The sequence below is a fragment of the Ranitomeya variabilis genome, chromosome 1, assembly GCF_051348905.1.
Source record: "Ranitomeya variabilis isolate aRanVar5 chromosome 1, aRanVar5.hap1, whole genome shotgun sequence".
NCBI lineage: Eukaryota > Metazoa > Chordata > Amphibia > Anura > Dendrobatidae > Ranitomeya > Ranitomeya variabilis.
Window position 1 is genome coordinate 995355335 of NC_135232.1, and position 18472 is coordinate 995373806.

At 43.4% G+C, this 18472-nt stretch overlaps 1 protein-coding gene across 1 annotated transcript in view; it reads right to left on the reverse strand.

The window, feature by feature from the left end:
- The window catches only part of DDX60 (DExD/H-box helicase 60), a 288318-nt gene extending 270746 nt beyond the window's left edge, over positions 1-17572 (reverse strand). The window contains exons 1-2 of the mRNA XM_077279474.1: positions 17461-17572; positions 12297-12381 (exon numbers count right to left, since the gene is read on the reverse strand). Of these exons, the coding sequence (XP_077135589.1) occupies positions 12297-12369 (73 nt within the window). The 5' untranslated portion in view covers positions 12370-12381; positions 17461-17572. The remainder of the gene's footprint in view (positions 1-12296; positions 12382-17460) is intronic.
- Positions 17573-18472: the final 900 nt, after the last annotated feature.

The window sequence follows — 18472 nt, forward strand, 5'->3', positions numbered from 1 at the left end:
TGAAGAATCGAGTGACCAGACCTAAGTGAAAAATCGAGTAACAAGATTCAAGTGGTTAATCGAGTGACCAGACTGAAACACAAACTGAGAGAAGAAGCAAGTAACCATAATCAAAGTGCCTCATTGATAAGGGACTTGCAGCCTGATGGCTTAGCATCATAGGTCTCCGTTAGGGCATATATATGGGCTCATATTGTCTAGAGAGTGACAGAGAGACAGCAGTAAAGAGCCCGATAGTGATGGTGAATTACTGCAGGTTAAAGTATTAGGACCAAGACATTACTGACAACTAGTGATGAGAGAGCATGCTCGACACTACTCAGTACTCGCCCGAGTATCACGGTACTAGGTGTACTCAGCGAGCACCGAGCATTTCCGGGATTATTCGGCAGAAGCTCGGGTCTCCACCTTTAAATTTCAGTGCTTTTTAGAACGCCAATGAACATGCTAGGATTGTCTGCCATGCACTGTAATACCGCAGCCATCTTTGTTGTGGTATTACAGTGATTGGCTGGCTGCAGAGCATCATCAGGTACATAAGAGACCTGACGCCGCCCTGCTCAGTGCATTCTGCTCCGGACTCAGCTAGTGTAGGGAGAGCTGCTGCTGAGATAGGGTCAGATTTGTTCTTTTATTAGTTAGTGTGGGTCTACTAGTGTTCAATCCACAAATCCTGATAAACCAACAGTCATTTTTAGGGCTAATTTTAGGGGTACATAGATTGCAGTGCTAGGTAGGCAGGGGAGTAAGGCATGCAGGCACTGCATGTAAGTATATAGATCTCAGTGCATACATGAAAAGTCTCCATTACTGTCTGCAGCTGCATATTTTATATATACCTAGCTGCAGGTACCCATGGCTAGGATTTTTTTTTTGTACCTTATACCTGCTAATTTTATTACAAAGCAATCCATACCCCCTTTTTTCTACATTTATTTGCTTGGTCACACTGCAGATTACAGCCAGGTCATTTCAATACAAGAATGTGAAAATCTAACAATTTAAAATGTTATTTTTTTGTCCCAGGCATCAGATGTGAGTGCAAAGAAAATTCTAGTCTAATTTTTTTGGTACTATAGTATTTTTTTGAGTGTCTTACAACATTTTTGGACACCATTTTGCTGACCAAAATATCTTTAGTTGGCCCAAAATATTTAGCTACAGTTCTTATATTTATCACTGTTATTTGTACGCCACACCCATCGCATATAATTGCGCTAAATATTTTAGTACTCCAATTTTTCTTTTGTGTCATAGACTACTTATTGACACAATTTTGGTGGGCCCAAAAACATCAAGGCCACATATTTTATCTCTGTCAGACGTCCGGTCTATCTGTGGTCTCCAAACATTTGCTTTTCAGGCATACATTCCATTTTTTGTCTGTCTCCTACCCTTGGCCTATACAGTATTTTGTGATTACATTTAAAAAAAAAACTCCAAGCCACATATTGAAACAGTCTGTTATCTCAGTCAGACTCCCAGTCTATATGTGGGCTACAAAAACTTGCTTTTCAGGGATACATTCCACTTTTTTTGGCGTTGTGTTAGCCTACTTTGTGACAGTAATTTTCTTTTCCAAAAATAAAAAAGGCCACATATTGTACATTGTCGTTTCTCTGTCAGACGCCTCCTCTATCTGTGGGTTAAAAGTTTTTGCATTTGAGTGCTCCTTTGAACTGGTTTTGGTGTGTCTTACCCTAGTAATTAGTAAAATGTGTTATACACAAAATCAAAAAATTACCAACATTCCATTGAATTAAAAGTCCATTGAATTAAAATTGTCTTTTTTTGGCACACTGATCACATATAATTTTTCTCAAAAATAACGCATTTGTATTGAACTTTTAAAATATTTCAGTAGTCCATCTAAAATGGGCAAGGCAATGGCAAGGGATGTTGCCTTTTAGGCTCGTGGAGATGGAAGCTTTCCACAACCTGATGGTGGCAGCCATACCAAGGTACTCGGTCCCCAGTCACCACTGTTTCTCCCGGTGTGCCATACCGGCATTACACAAGCATGTGTCCCACAACATTACCCATGCCCTCAACAATGCTGTTACTGAGAAGGTCCACCTAACCACGGACACGTAGACAAGTTCTTGTGGACAAGGATGGTACATCTCACTGACGGCACACTGAGCTAACATAGTGGAAGCCGGACCCAGTCGGACCTTGGGATGGAACACATCCTCCCCATGCTGAAGATTGTGGGCCCTATGACAATCAGGGTTGCCCCCACAGTCTACAGCTCCTGCACCTCATCCTCCTCCTCCTTTTCAGCCTCCATCTCTGAAATGAGCACATCAGTCAGAAGCTGGAAGTACTGCAGCACTGCTACAGCCAAGTGGCAACAGGATGTGCTGAAGCTAATCTGCTTAGGAAACAAACCGCACCATACTGAAGAGTTGTGGACAGCGCTGAAAGAGCAGTTAGATTTTTGGCTGACTCAGCTGAACCTACAGCCCGGCATGGTAGTGTATGACAGTGGTCGAAACCTGGTGGCGACTCTGAGGCAAGGTGAGCTCACACACGTACCTTGCCTGGCCCATGTGCTTAACCTCGTCGTTCAGCATTTTCTCAAAAGCTACCCGGAGCTACCGGATCTGCTAGTTAAAGTACGCTGCCTGTCTGCCCATTATAGAAAGTCAGCTACAGCTTCACCCGCCCTTGCCTTGCTTCAGCAGCGTTTGCAGCTTCCGGCTCAACAACTGGTGTGTGATGTCTGCATGCATTGGAACTCTACACTGCATATGTTGGAAAGGATTTGTGAGCAGAAGAGGGCAGTTGTTGACTGCCAGCATCAACAAGGCCGCCGTTATTCAGTTCAGACTCCACACATAAGACCTCAGGAATAGACATGGATGTCAGACATATGTACCATCCTCCAAAACATTGAGGACTGCATCAAGATGGTGAGCGGTGATGATGCCATAATTAGCATCACTATCCTGCTTCTCTACATTCTGAAAACCTCAGGCAGAGCACGAGGACATGGAGCAAGGAACCATACAGGGTTATTACACACAGTCCAGCCTCATGTCGTCCCAACATGGATTGGTAGTCAATGAGGAAGAGGAGAAGGAAGAACAGGAGCTACTTTCATGCGCTATAGATGGTACTACAACTACTACTACAAGCACAGCTGTCATATCATCCATTCAGTGTGGATGGCCTATGGACAGGGAGGAAGAGGAGGTCAGTTGTCCTGTTGGTGAGGACACGGAAGTCTTGCCTGTTAGCAGTTTGGCACACTTTGCTGACTTTTTGCTGTGTTATGTTTCCTGTGACCCTCGCATTATTAAAATTTTCGGTGACACTCGTTACTGGTTGGTGACACTTCTAGACCCATGCTACAAGGAGAGCTTTCAATCTCTTTTTCCAGAGGCAGACAGGTGTACTAAAATGGTGCAGTACCAGAGGGCCCTTGTAACGGAATTACTAAAAAAATTCCCATCTGAGAACGCTGGCAGCAGATGTCAGAGTTTGTTGTACAACCAAGGATTACAAGCAAGAGAGACAGAAGTACAAACCAGCACAGGCAGGGAAACAATGGCAAAGTTCTTGGACAGTTTTCTCAGACCCTACATTTGCTCCGGCACAGAGGCAAGAGGTGCTGTGACAAGAAGTGCAATGTTTGGGAAGATGCCGAGGGAGTAACTTGCTGATCGTACAAACATCCTCCGTGATTCCTCTGTGCCTTTTAATTATTGGGTATCCAAGCTGGATACGTGGCATGAACTGGCTCTCTATGCCTTGGAGGACCTGGCCTGCCCTGCTACTAGCGTTCTGTCAGAGCGGGTTTTTAGTGCCGCTGGAGGAATTATAGCTGATAAGCGCATCCACCTGTCAACTGAAAAAGCTGACAGGCTGACTCTTATAAAAATGAACAAGGGTTGGATTGGGCACGACTTCTGTACACCACTGAATGAAAACAGCGAAACATAACCTCAAATATATTGTCTTTTTTGTGGAGGTGCATTCTCATGCACCTCTTCACAACCACACATGGGTATACGCTTCCTGATTTTGTCTATTTGGTGTTATCCTCCTCCTTATCCTCATCCTCATCATCCACAACCACAACAACCACAAAAGTCACTCAATTTTTGTGCAAGGGTGTTTTTAGTGATGAGTGAATATACTCGTTACTCGAGATTTCTCGAGCATGCTCGGGGGGTAATCTGAGTATTTTTTAGTGCTCAGAGATTTAGTTTTTCTTGCCGCAGCAGAATGATTTACATCTGTTAGCCATAAGTACATGTGGGGTTTGCCTGGTTGCTAGGGAATCCCTACATGTACTTATGCTGGCTAACAGATGTAAATCATTCAGCTGCGGCAAGAAAAACTTAATATCCGAGCACTAAAAAATACTCGGAGGACTCCCGAGCATGCTCGAGAAATCTCGAGTAATGAGTATATTCGGTCATCACTAGTGTTTTTATGATGCCTGTTATGGTTCTCAATGGCAAGAGAACATAGCCCAGCAAACATGAGTACTAGCTCTTGGAAGGATGGAAACTAAACTGACCATGAACTAAACCTGCCGCACAACTAACAGTAGCCGGGTAGCGTTGCCTACGTTTTTATCCCTAGACGCCCAGCGCCGGCCGGAGGACTAACTAATCCTGGCAGAGGAAAATATAGTCCTGGCTCACCTCTAGAGAAATTTCCCCGATAGGCTGACAGAGGGCCCCACATATATTGGCGGTGATTTTAGATGAAATGACAAACGTAGTATGAAAATAGGTTTAGCAAAATTGAGGTCCGCTTACTAGATAGCAGGAAGACAGAAAGGGCACTTTCATGGTCAGCTGAAAACCCTATCAAAATACCATCCTGAAATTACTTTAAGACTCTAGTATTAACTCATAACATCAGAGTGGCAATTTCAGATCACAAGAGCTTTCCAGACACAGAAACGAAACTACAGCTGTGAACTGGAACAAAATGCAAAAACAAACGAGGACAAGAGTCCAACTTAGCTGGGAGTTGTCTAGTAGCAGGAACATGCACAGAAAGGCTTCTGATTACAATGTTGACCGGCATGGAAGTGACAGAGGAGCAAGGTTAAATAGCGACTCCCACATCCTGATGGAAACAGGTGAACAGAGGGGATGATGCACACCAGTTCAATTCCACCAGTGGCCACCGGAGGAGCCCAAAATCCAATTTCACAACAGTACCCCCCCCTCAAGGAGGGGGCACCGAACCCTCACCAGAACCACCAGGGCGATCAGGATGAGCCCTATGAAAGGCACGGACCAGATCGGAGGCATGAACATCAGAGGCAGTCACCCAAGAATTATCCTCCTGACCGTATCCCTTCCATTTGACCAGATACTGGAGTTTCCGTCTGGAAACACGGGAGTCCAAGATTTTTTCCACAACGTACTCCAACTCGCCCTCAACCAACACCGGAGCAGGAGGCTCAACGGAAGGCACAACCGGTACCTCATACCTGCGCAACAATGACCGATGAAAAACATTATGAATAGAAAAAGATGCAGGGAGGTCCAAACGGAAGGACACAGGGTTAAGAATCTCCAATATCTTGTACGGGCCGATGAACCGAGGCTTAAACTTAGGAGAAGAAACCCTCATAGGGACAAAACGAGAAGACAACCACACCAAGTCCCCAGCACAAAGCCGAGGACCAACCCGACGCCGGCGGTTGGCAAAAAGCTGAGTCTTCTCCTGGGACAACTTCAAATTGTCCACTACCTGCCCCCAAATCTGATGCAACCTCTCCACCACAGCATCCACTCCAGGACAATCCGAAGATTCCACCTGACCAGAAGAAAATCGAGGATGAAACCCCGAATTACAGAAAAAAGGAGACACCAAGGTGGCAGAGCTGGCCCGATTATTGAGGGCAAACTCCGCTAAAGGCAAAAAAACAACCCAATCATCCTGATCTGCAGACACAAAACACCTCAAATATGTCTCCAAGGTCTGATTCGTCCGCTCGGTCTGGCCATTTGTCTGAGGATGGAAAGCAAACGAGAAAGACAAATCTATGCCCATCCTAGCACAGAATGCTCGCCAAAATCTAGACACGAATTGGGTTCCTCTGTCAGAAACGATATTCTCCGGAATACCATGCAAACGGACCACATTTTGAAAAAACAGAGGAACCAACTCGGAAGAAGAAGGCAACTTAGGCAGGGGAACCAAATGGACCATCTTAGAGAAACGGTCACACACCACCCAGATGACAGACATCTTCTGAGAAACAGGAAGATCCGAAATAAAATCCATCGAGATGTGCGTCCAGGGCCTCTTCGGGATAGGCAAGGGCAACAACAATCCACTAGCCCGAGAACAACAAGGCTTGGCCCGAGCACAAACGTCACAAGACTGCACAAAGCCTCGCACATCTCGAGACAGGGAAGGCCACCAGAAGGACCTTGCCACCAAATCCCTGGTACCAAAGATTCCAGGATGACCTGTCAACGCAGAAGAATGAACCTCAGAAATGACTTTACTGGTCCAATCATCAGGAACAAACAGTCTACCAGATGGGCAACGATCAGGTCTATCCGCCTGAAACTCCTGCAAGGCCCGCCGCAGGTCTGGAGAAACGGCAGACAATATCACTCCATCCTTAAGGATACCTGTAGGTTCAGAGTTACCAGGGGAGTCAGGCTCAAAACTCCTAGAAAGGGCATCCGCCTTAACATTCTTAGAACCCGGCAGGTAGGACACCACAAAATTAAACCGAGAGAAAAACAACGACCAGCGCGCCTGTCTAGGATTCAGGCGTCTGGCGGACTCAAGATAAATTAGATTTTTGTGGTCAGTCAATACCACCACCTGATGTCTAGCCCCCTCAAGCCAATGACGCCACTCCTCAAAAGCCCACTTCATGGCCAAAAGCTCCCGATTCCCAACATCATAATTCCGCTCGGCGGGCGAAAATTTACGCGAGAAAAAGGCACAAGGTCTCATCACGGAACAATCGGAACTTCTCTGCGACAAAACTGCCCCAGCTCCGATTTCAGAAGCGTCGACCTCAACCTGAAAAGGAAGAGCAACATCAGGCTGACGCAACACAGGGGCGGAAGAAAAGCGGCGCTTAAGCTCCCGAAAGGCCTCCACAGCAGCAGGGGACCAATCAGCAACATCAGCACCCTTCTTAGTCAAATCAGTCAATGGTTTAACAACATCAGAAAAACCAGCAATAAATCGACGATAAAAGTTAGCAAAGCCCAAAAATTTCTGAAGACTCTTAAGAGAAGAGGGTTGCGTCCAATCACAAATAGCCTGAACCTTGACAGGATCCATCTCGATGGAAGAGGGGGAAAAAATATATCCCAAAAAGGAAATCTTTTGAACCCCAAAAACGCACTTAGAACCCTTCACACACAAGGAATTAGACCGCAAAACCTGAAAAACCCTCCTGACCTGCTGGACATGAGAGTCCCAGTCATCCGAAAAAATCAAAATATCATCCAGATACACAATCATAAATTTATCCAAATAATCACGGAAAATGTCATGCATAAAGGACTGAAAGACTGAAGGGGCATTTGAAAGACCAAAAGGCATCACCAAATACTCAAAGTGGCCCTCGGGCGTATTAAATGCGGTCTTCCACTCATCCCCCTGCTTAATTCGCACCAAATTATACGCCCCACGGAGATCTATCTTAGAGAACCACTTGGCCCCCTTTATGCGAGCAAACAAATCAGTCAGCAGTGGCAACGGATATTGATATTTAACCGTGATTTTATTCAAAAGCCGATAATCAATACACGGTCTCAAAGAGCCATCTTTCTTAGACACAAAGAAAAAACCGGCTCCTAAGGGAGATGACGAAGGACGAATATGTCCCTTTTCCAGGGACTCCTTTATATATTCTCGCATAGCAGCATGTTCAGGCACAGACAGATTAAATAAACGACCCTTAGGGTATTTACTACCCGGAATCAAATCTATGGCACAATCGCACTCCCGGTGCGGAGGTAATGAACCAAGCTTAGGTTCTTCAAAAACGTCACGATATTCAGTCAAGAATTCAGGAATCTCAGAGGAAATAGATGATGAAATGGAAACCACAGGTACGTCCCCATGCGTCCCCTTACATCCCCAGCTTAACACAGACATAGCTTTCCAGTCAAGGACTGGGTTATGAGATTGCAGCCATGGCAATCCAAGCACCAACACATCATGTAGGTTATACAGCACAAGAAAGCGAATAATCTCCTGATGATCCGGATTAATCCGCATAGTTACTTGTGTCCAGTATTGTGGTTTATTACTAGCCAATGGGGTGGAGTCAATCCCCTTCAGGGGTATAGGAGTTTCAAGAGGCTCCAAATCATACCCACAGCGTTTGGCAAAGGACCAATCCATAAGACTCAAAGCGGCGCCAGAGTCGACATAGGCATCCGCGGTAATAGATGATAAAGAACAAATCAGGGTCACAGATAGAATAAACTTAGACTGTAAAGTGCCAATTGAAACAGACTTATCAAGCTTCTTAGTACGCTTAGAGCATGCTGATATAACATGAGTTGAATCACCGCAATAGAAGCACAACCCATTTTTTCGTCTTAAATTCTGCCGTTCACTTCTGGACAGAATTCTATCACATTGCATATTCTCTGGCGTCTTCTCAGTAGACACCGCCAAATGGTGCACAGGTTTGCGCTCCCGCAGACGCCTATCGATCTGGATAGCCATTGTCATGGACTCATTCAGACCCGCAGGCACAGGGAACCCCACCATAACATCCTTAATGGCATCAGAGAGACCCTCTCTGAAATTCGCCGCCAGGGCGCACTCATTCCACTGAGTAAGCACAGCCCATTTACGGAATTTCTGGCAGTATATTTCAGCTTCGTCTTGCCCCTGAGATAGGGACATCAAGGCCTTTTCTGCCTGAAGCTCTAACTGAGGTTCCTCATAAAGCAACCCCAAGGCCAGAAAAAACGCATCCACATTGAGCAACGCAGGATCCCCTGGAGCCAATGCAAAAGCCCAATCCTGAGGGTCGCCCCGGAGCAAGGAAATCACAATCCTGACCTGCTGAGCAGGATCTCCAGCAGAGCGAGATTTCAGGGACAAAAACAACTTGCAATTATTTTTGAAATTTTGAAAGCAAGATCTATTCCCCGAGAAAAATTCAGGCAAAGGAATTCTAGGTTCAGATATAGGAACATGAACAACAAAATCTTGTAAATTTTGAACTTTCGTGGTGAGATTATTCAAACCTGCAGCTAAACTCTGAATATCCATTTTAAACAGGTGAACACAGAGCCATTCCAGGATTAGAAGGAGAGAGAGAGAGAGAAAGGCTGCAATATAGGCAGACTTGCAAGAGATTCAATTACAAGCACACTCAGAACTGAAGGGAAGGGAAAAAAAAAAAAAATCTTCAGCAGACTTCTCTTTTCTCACCTTTCTCTGTCAATTAATTTAACCCTTTGAGGCCGGTCAAACTGTTATGGTTCTCAATGGCAAGAGAACATAGCCCAGCAAACATGAGTACTAGCTCTTGGAAGGATGGAAACTAAACTGACCATGAACTAAACCTGCCGCACAACTAACAGTAGCCGGGTAGCGTTGCCTACGTTTTTATCCCTAGACGCCCAGCGCCGGCCGGAGGACTAACTAATCCTGGCAGAGGAAAATATAGTCCTGGCTCACCTCTAGAGAAATTTCCCCGATAGGCTGACAGAGGGCCCCACATATATTGGCGGTGATTTTAGATGAAATGACAAACGTAGTATGAAAATAGGTTTAGCAAAATTGAGGTCCGCTTACTAGATAGCAGGAAGACAGAAAGGGCACTTTCATGGTCAGCTGAAAACCCTATCAAAATACCATCCTGAAATTACTTTAAGACTCTAGTATTAACTCATAACATCAGAGTGGCAATTTCAGATCACAAGAGCTTTCCAGACACAGAAACGAAACTACAGCTGTGAACTGGAACAAAATGCAAAAACAAACGAGGACAAGAGTCCAACTTAGCTGGGAGTTGTCTAGTAGCAGGAACATGCACAGAAAGGCTTCTGATTACAATGTTGACCGGCATGGAAGTGACAGAGGAGCAAGGTTAAATAGCGACTCCCACATCCTGATGGAAACAGGTGAACAGAGGGGATGATGCACACCAGTTCAATTCCACCAGTGGCCACCGGGGGAGCCCAAAATCCAATTTCACAACAGATGCCCGTTACTAATTTGAAACCCAAAAAAATTTTTACTCCCTCAGAGGGAAATGTTTGTCAGCCCATACACTTAGTCTATAGGCATTCAAAATGTAGGAGACCCGCTCATTTAAATTGGGAATAGAGACATATGAGGACATCCTCCACGTCTCTTCAGGCACCACCACTAGAACACAAAGATGAAGGTATTCCATTATGCAACAGTCACTCAATTTTTGGGCAAGGGTGTTGTTATGATGCCCGTAAATACTTACCAAAAATAAAAATGTTGTACCCAAGAAGGGCGTGCTGAGCTGTCAATGTGTTTATTGACAGCTCAGTTGTCCAATCAGAGACTGGGAGGCGCTGGCAGTCTCCAGCTGTTCATTGTCCCAGGTGCCTGCCACACAACTTAACTGAGCTGTTTCTCCCAGATATCTGCTAGTTGTACATTCAGCTATTGTGTGGTTTGTTCCTGTGTGCCTTGTGTTCCGTATGTGGATCTTTCGTTGCCTGACCTTGGACCTCATTCTGACCATCCGTCTGTTAAATCCCTTCTGCTCTGATCTGCTATCCTCCTGGTATTCTGAGTTCAGAATATTACCTGACTATGCTTTTGTCTCTTCCTTCTGTTTATGATGTACCCTCCTGGCTTCTGACCTTGGACTCCTTAACAATCCTGACTCACAGCTATGGCATGAGAAGTGACTAGCGTCACACATAGTCAACAATACATTTGCTATAGATATATATTTTTTAAGTTTTAATGCATTTAATTGGCTCACAATATTAACTTTTTAAATTTTTTAGTTTACATAGTGTTTTAATAATCACCTTTTGGGATGAACTTTATGCAGTCTAGGAAGATAAGCAGCTGCCAGTCACCAATAAAGGTGGTGCTTATCTTCTGGCTCAATAAGCATCACGAGACTAATGTCAGTAATTATTATCTGTGCAATACTGGGATAATATGAATAGGAATGTGTCAGCACATTCATACTGCCCTAAACATAACAGCATAATATGCTCAGATTAAACTAAAGAATATTTTTCAGAATAGTACAGCAGTGTTATCGAGAAATCATCACATAGAAAATGCAATACTTAAACAATTATTATTATTACAATTATTATAATTATTATTAAATTATTACAATTATGTTAAAATTGATTATTTTGTTTCTTTGCAGACCTTATAAACAAGGCTCTGCGCCAATCACATTACATCACAAATATTCCCAGATTTAATATCTGTATAACTGCATGTGTCTTCTGTGACTGTCATATAAAAATAATGAAATACATTTAAATCATTTTGTGCTCAGTTGCATAAGGCCTCTTTCACACTTCCGTTTTTTGCCATCCTTCGCAATCTGTCATTTTGGTAAAAAAACGGATCCTGCAAATGTGCCCGCAGGATGCGTGTTTTTGCCATAGACTTTTATTGATGACAGATTGTGACGGATGGCCACACGTCGCATCCGTCGTGCAACGGATGCGTCGTGTTTTTGCGGACCGTCGTGATGAAAAAACATTCAAGGGATTGTTTTTTCGTCCGTCGGATCCGCCATTTCTGACCGCGCATGCGCAGCCGGAACTCTGCCCCTCCTCCCCGGACTTCAGTATGGGCAGCGGATGCGTCGGAAAACTGCATCCGCTGCCCACGTTGTGCACAGTTTTGCACAACGTCCGTCGGTACATCGGGCCGACGGAAATGTGAAAGAGGCCTAAGGCTAAATTCACATTTTATCTTACCTTTAGCCCTGTGTATCAGCAGTGCTTTCACTGTTTCTGTGCACAATTACATAATCTTGCAGGGAAACAGCTCTTTCATTTGCAAAAATCTCGTGGACAATCAAAATGGCCACTCGATTTTGCAGACGAAGCAACTGTCTATTGCCAAAATTCTATGATTGTGCAGGAAATCAGTGGAAATTCTAGAAGTGTAGCTGACTAAACTGAAGCTGTAGGATTCTATTGTACTGTATTTTGGCAAAGTGTATGTAAGAAGCTCACGTATTGCATGGAAAATTGGAAAATCATCACCAACTTTTAAAAACAAAAAATTAAGATAAAAACATCAATTGCTTTTATCACAGTATTAAACTTTTCTCACTGCCAATATTGCATACTCACCTGAGTCCTCCTCATTTTTGTCTTTGCTGGTGCCAGATGCATCTTCTTCTTGGTTTGAACCTCCACAGTCCATGGTTGTTGAAAACTTGAACAATGCAATGAAAAATATTGGTTACAATAAAAGTATTAATTTGCAGAATACTTCCCATACTTATCACAAAGAGAGCCATAACCATATGAAGTTGGCGCATCACATGTTAACTTCACCATATGGATAAGTGCTCATGTTTTCTTAAAGCACCACTCCAGCGGCTTTTTTTATTGCATCTCTAGAGTGGTGCGTTAAATGTAAGTCCCCTGCCCCTGTCTAATACTCATGTTCCAGCGTTTTTGCCCGTATTCGCAGCCGCTTCTATCAGTCTCTGGCGAAAAGTGACCTGTTCACAGCTCCAGTGTTTCATGAAGCTGCGCAGAGATCACTTTACAATACAAGTCTATGAGAGAAACATTTTTCAGTACTGCAATCCTGGTTCACCTCCAAGAACAGAAAAACACTTTTGGGGTTTTTAAATTTAAATATTTTTTTTAAACTTCAACCTAAACATATTTTCTGTCTTAATCTTTTTTCTTTTCACATGATATTGCTGGCAATAAATAGTAAAATTAGCTTAACTCACTCTCCACATGCCCAGTGATGACTTTACATTGCTGCCCTTTTTTGATAAGCTATAGCAGTGATGTCATGACAGCAGCCAATCACTGATATATGGTTTTATTAATATTTGAAAAATATTAATCTGAAAACTGTGACAGGCATTTATATTTATCCAAAGTCAATACTTTGTAGGACCACCTTTAGCTGCAATTCTGCTGCAAGTCTTTTGGGGTATGTCTCTGCCAGAAAATCATGCCAGAAAAAGCAACTGTATTTACCTGCCTAGATCACAAAAACTTATGCACTAACAGGATGCTGCAAACCTCTTAGATAAAAGTGGAGGCAAAACAGGTGAAAAATACTAATGAGACAACCACTCACAACTTGCCAATTCGTGGCGTGGGCCAGTGCCGCCATCAGGGCATTACTGCCCTGACTGGCATATGGGGCCCGGTGGGCAGAGGAGGCCCGCATCGGGCCCCAACTCATCTACTTATCGAGCCCGGGCCCCAGCGGCAGGCTTCTAACGGTACACTGAATCTGCATCTGAGACGCAGGTTCAGAATCCTCTTTTGCCTTGCGGGCCCATCCGCGCTGAAATGCCTGGGGTGGACGTCGGCGTTGGACAGCGACCAGGTAAGAAGAAAGGTGTTTTTTTATTTTTTCTGAATGCGGCAAGCCCGGGGCATGATAAAGACAAGAGGGCAGGATGGGAGACACAGGGACTTGATGGATACATGGGGGCAGGAATGAAAACAACACAGGGGGCAGAATGTGGGCCCGGGGCAGGAATGGAAACAACACAGGTGGCAGGAATGGAAACAACACAAGGGGCTGGAATGGAAACAACACAGGGGCAGGAGTGGAAACAACACAGGGGCAGAATGTGAGGCCCGGGGCAGGAATGGAAACAACACAGGGGGCAGGAATGGAAACAACACGGGGCAGGAATGGAAACAACACAAGGGGCAGAATGTGAAGCACGGGGCAGGAATGGAAACACAGGGGGCAGGAATGGAAACAACACAAGGGGCAGGAATGGAAACAACACAAGGGGCAGGAATGGAAACAACACAGGGGAAAGAATGGAAACACAGGGGGCAGGAATGGAAACAACACAGGGGGCAGAATGTGTGACACAGGGGGCAGAATGTGTGACACAGAGGACAGAATGTGAGACACGGGGCAGAATATGAGACACAGGGGGCAGAATGTGAGACGAGGCAGGATGTGAGGCGGGGCAGAATGTGAGACACAGGGGGCAGAATGTGAGACACAGGGCAGGATGGAGACAAATGGGGCAGGAATATGGGGCAGGAAGGAGACAGATGGGGCAGGATGGAGACAGATGGGGCAGGATGGAGACACATGGGGCAGGCTTATTATAAAGGATGGAGACACATGGTACAGGATCATGGGGCAGGATGGATACGATGGAGACAGATGGGGCAGCAGGATCATGGGACAGATGGGGCGGCAGGATCATGGGACAGATGGGTCAGGATCATGGGACAGATGGGTCAGAATCACGGGGCAGGATGGGGAGATCATATGGGGGCAGAATGGATACTCATGAGGGCAGGATGTGAGAACATATGGCTGGAGACAGGAATGCAATACACGGGGCCAGGATGGGGGATATTATTACCATAGCGGCTGATTAAGGGATATTATTACTGCAGTGATGTATTTATTTTATTTTTTCAGGATACTGTTTTAAATGGGGGGGCGGTCCTGTTACTGTGCAGAGCGACACTATGTCGGCTTTTTTTCTTCATCTGGTGTAGTGTAGAAGTTGGGAAAAAATTAAGCAATGTGTTCTGCAAGCGGAGCTCTAGATAACTGTGTTATTTCCTGCAGAGACGAGTCCTGGCTGGAAGACGTGATGGTGGTCTGTGCTGGATAAAGATGGAAAGTGAGGCTGAAGGACTTCATCTAGAGATGTCAATGGTGAGTCAGTGTGTTACCTGTACACAGACACTGCATACTAAGTACAGATCTCCTATGTATAATGGCACTTATGGTGATAGTATTGTTTATTTTATTAATGATCGGTATTGCAGTATTCAGTCATTATGTGGTGGTAATATGTGATCTGTTATCTGGACATGGTGTGGTGTTATTTGTCCCTTGTATGTGCTATTATTCGGTCACTGAGGTTGTAATATGTGATCTGGACATGGTGTGGTTGTATTTGTTTCTTGTATGTGGTATTATAGGTCACTGTGTGGTGGTAATATGGTGTCTGGTAATGGTGCGGTGGTATTTGTCCCTTGTATGTGATATTATTGGTCATTTTAAAAATTGAAAAATAAATAAAAATATACCGAAATTGTATTGCATAGTTTAACAAATTTTTAATAGGTTAGCGTAGAGTAGGGCCCGGCCAAAAGAGTCTACCTTGTCATGGAGGCAGATTAGAAAAATCTTTTGGCCAAAATAAAAGCTGCTGGCTATTTGTGTGATCTGGTGATGGGAACTGTTAACGTGTGATTGGTGAGAAGTGGAGTTTTTCCAAGAGAGAGCGGTGGGACTTTGAACAATTCAAGGGGTGGAGGCGGAGCTGGGGTGGAGCCTGGGTGGAGTCTCAATGGGGCCAAGAAAATTTTGCTAGTATGGGGCCCCGAAATTCCTAGTGGCAGCCATGGCATGGTCAATTTATCAGTATTGAAATTAATTGCACACAATTAATCTAACCCAGTGTTTCCCAAACTCCAGTCCTCACGGACCCCAATAGGTCATGTTTTCAGGATTTCCTTAGTATTGCACAGGTGATTGAACTGAATTATCAGGAGTTCTCTCACTTGTGCAACACTACGGAAATCCTGAAAACATGACCTGTTGGCATCCGTGAGGACTGGAGTTTGGGAAATACTGATCTAACCCCTATTTGCTCTTCTCTACAACTTCCCTGACCTATCTGGTGTGTTCCTTGCTTTTCATATTGCTGTTTGATCCCTTATGTTCCCAACCAAATCTCTGAGGTTTTCACAGAACAGATGTTATGCTGAGAATAAATTACACACAGGTATAATTACACTCAATTTCCTAATTGTGTAACTTCTGAATGCAAACGGCCACTCAATATTTTATTTAGGGGTATCAGACTACAAGGGGCTGAACACAAATGCATGTCACAATTTTTAGATTTATATTTTTAAAATAATTAGACTACTAACTGTTGGCATATGACATAAATCTCAATACAATATATTTTGTTGGTGTAACGTGAAAAATTGTGGACAAGTTTTCAGATTATGAATACTTTTTCAAGACACTGTATGTATCCCCAGAACAATATATAAAAAAAAATAACATTTCTCCCTCTGAAAAACAAAGCTTCAAACAGCATTGTCAGTGAAAAAAAATAATGGCTGCTGAAATACAGGGAGGAAAAATGTTTTTTTTTTCATTCTGATAAGGTGTTAAACCTGCTTATGCATTACAGTACTGTAAAAAAGCTTTAGGCAGATATGGAAAAAATGCTGCAAAGCAAGAATGCTTTAAAAAAATAGAAGTGTCAATAAGTTTATTTTTTATCAATTATCAAAAATGCAAAGTGAATAAACTAAAGAGAAATCTAAATGAAATCAATATTTGGGGTGATCGCCCTTTACCTTCAAAACAGCACAAAGTCAGAGGTTTTATAGAATTATAGTCAGGAGTATGAGTAACCAATTAATCAATGGTCAGATGAAGCACTACGTAGCATGAAACGACAGTCTACTTTTTGAACTTTCTGCCTTGAATAATGAATAAAGAAACAAAATATGTGAGTGACACACTTTTCTTGATGTAGGAAGGTGTCATTACCTACAACTATATCATGAAATTCCATCTATGTCGATGAATGTGATCATCGATCTTCCATGGATCCAGTTGCGTGAACTCGTAAGGTGGAATTGACTGCAGGAGTAAATCAATTCTTCAGAAATGATGATGAGAATAAGGTTTTTTTCCTTCATTTGTACATAGGAGTTGTGTCGATGACAACTCCACCAGGTGAGTGTAACCAGCACTCTCCAACTCTCCTTCCATAGAGTATCACCCTATTGTGCACTCTATTACCCACTTTTAGATTTATTCATCGATTTTCCATAACATGTGAGTAATAATTATAGCATTTTTCTATATCTGCATAAAACTTTTGCATAGTGCTGCATGCAAATAAAAAGCTATACAACTTAGTAATATACTTAACACTTTGATTGCTGATTATTTGAAAAATATTTGGAACTAACGGGAGTGCACTGGTATTAAATCTGGAGACTGAAAAGCCATACATTCTCTGCTCTCAGCTACGATGTGGATATATAATGTCGTATGATGCGTTAACAGAAGACATAGACTTCACCTTCTTCATTGAAAATCTCCATCATAGCAGACATGCTTCAGATCTGAAAATCCACTACATGTGATTAATATTTGGTATTTAGATATGTTGGACTGTGCTTTGTTACAGATTTTCCTTTAGCTTAGGCAGATCATCTCTACTAACCTGGCTTATAAAACCTACAATAGTCATGTTTTGAGAAGGAGCTGTACAAATATGTCAAATACAGTATTTACCTTATCTAAGCAGAATGAGATGCAAGCCTGAATAATGGTCCAGTCTTCTTCTGATCCCAGGAACTGTTGTTTCCGGCAGCACTCAGCTGTCTACATACACTGTCGTCAGAAGTAAGAGGGGTGATGGAAACCGAAAGCAGCTTAGTTTCGTTTCTCCGGCTTCAATTTAAGCAGATTGGTTTCTATTTCTAAGATTTCTTTCCAGCACTGTCATGACAGAAATTGTGTCTAAGGTCTTAGGTTCTAACTTCTAATACAAATGTATATAAAGCATGAAGATATACCACTAAACAATAGCTTGCTAATCAATAAAATAAGCACAAGAATACAATTATCATGATCATCCAAATACAGTATGAAGATAACAGATTATGAGGGAATACGTGATCTACAAGCTGCATTGAGGGTATGTGCACACGTTGTGGATTTTGCTGAGGATCAGCTGCGGATTCGCAGCAGTTTTCCCTGAGTTTACAGTACCATGTAAACGTATGGAAAACAAAATCCGCAGTGCACATGCGGAAAAAAATGCACGGAAAGGTAGCGTTGTTTATTCCCGCAGCGTGTCAATTCTTTGTGCGGATTCCGCAGCGGTTTACACCTCCTCCATAATAGCAATCCGCAGGTGTAAAACCGCAGGTAGAATCCGCACAAAATCCGCAAAAAATCGCACTAAATCCGCTGTAATTCCGCAGGAAATCCGCAGCGTGGTTCACCTGCGGGTTTACCAAAATCAGTAAAACTTTCCGCAACGTGTGCACGAGGCCTCATTCTGTGGAACAGGGCGGCCATCCGGCACCAGCATGTGGTCATGGATGGCAGCCTCCCGAGTCCACTGAAAAGTGGTTCCGAGCAGTCTCACTGCACTGTTGTGATCATGCGATTAATCAAGTTTTATTGTGGAATAATAACAATGTTGTGGATGAAGTTGCTGGCTGTCATAAATAATGTTTAGAATGTTTGTTAACATTTTTGTATTTTTTAAAACCGTTATAATTGATGACATAATATC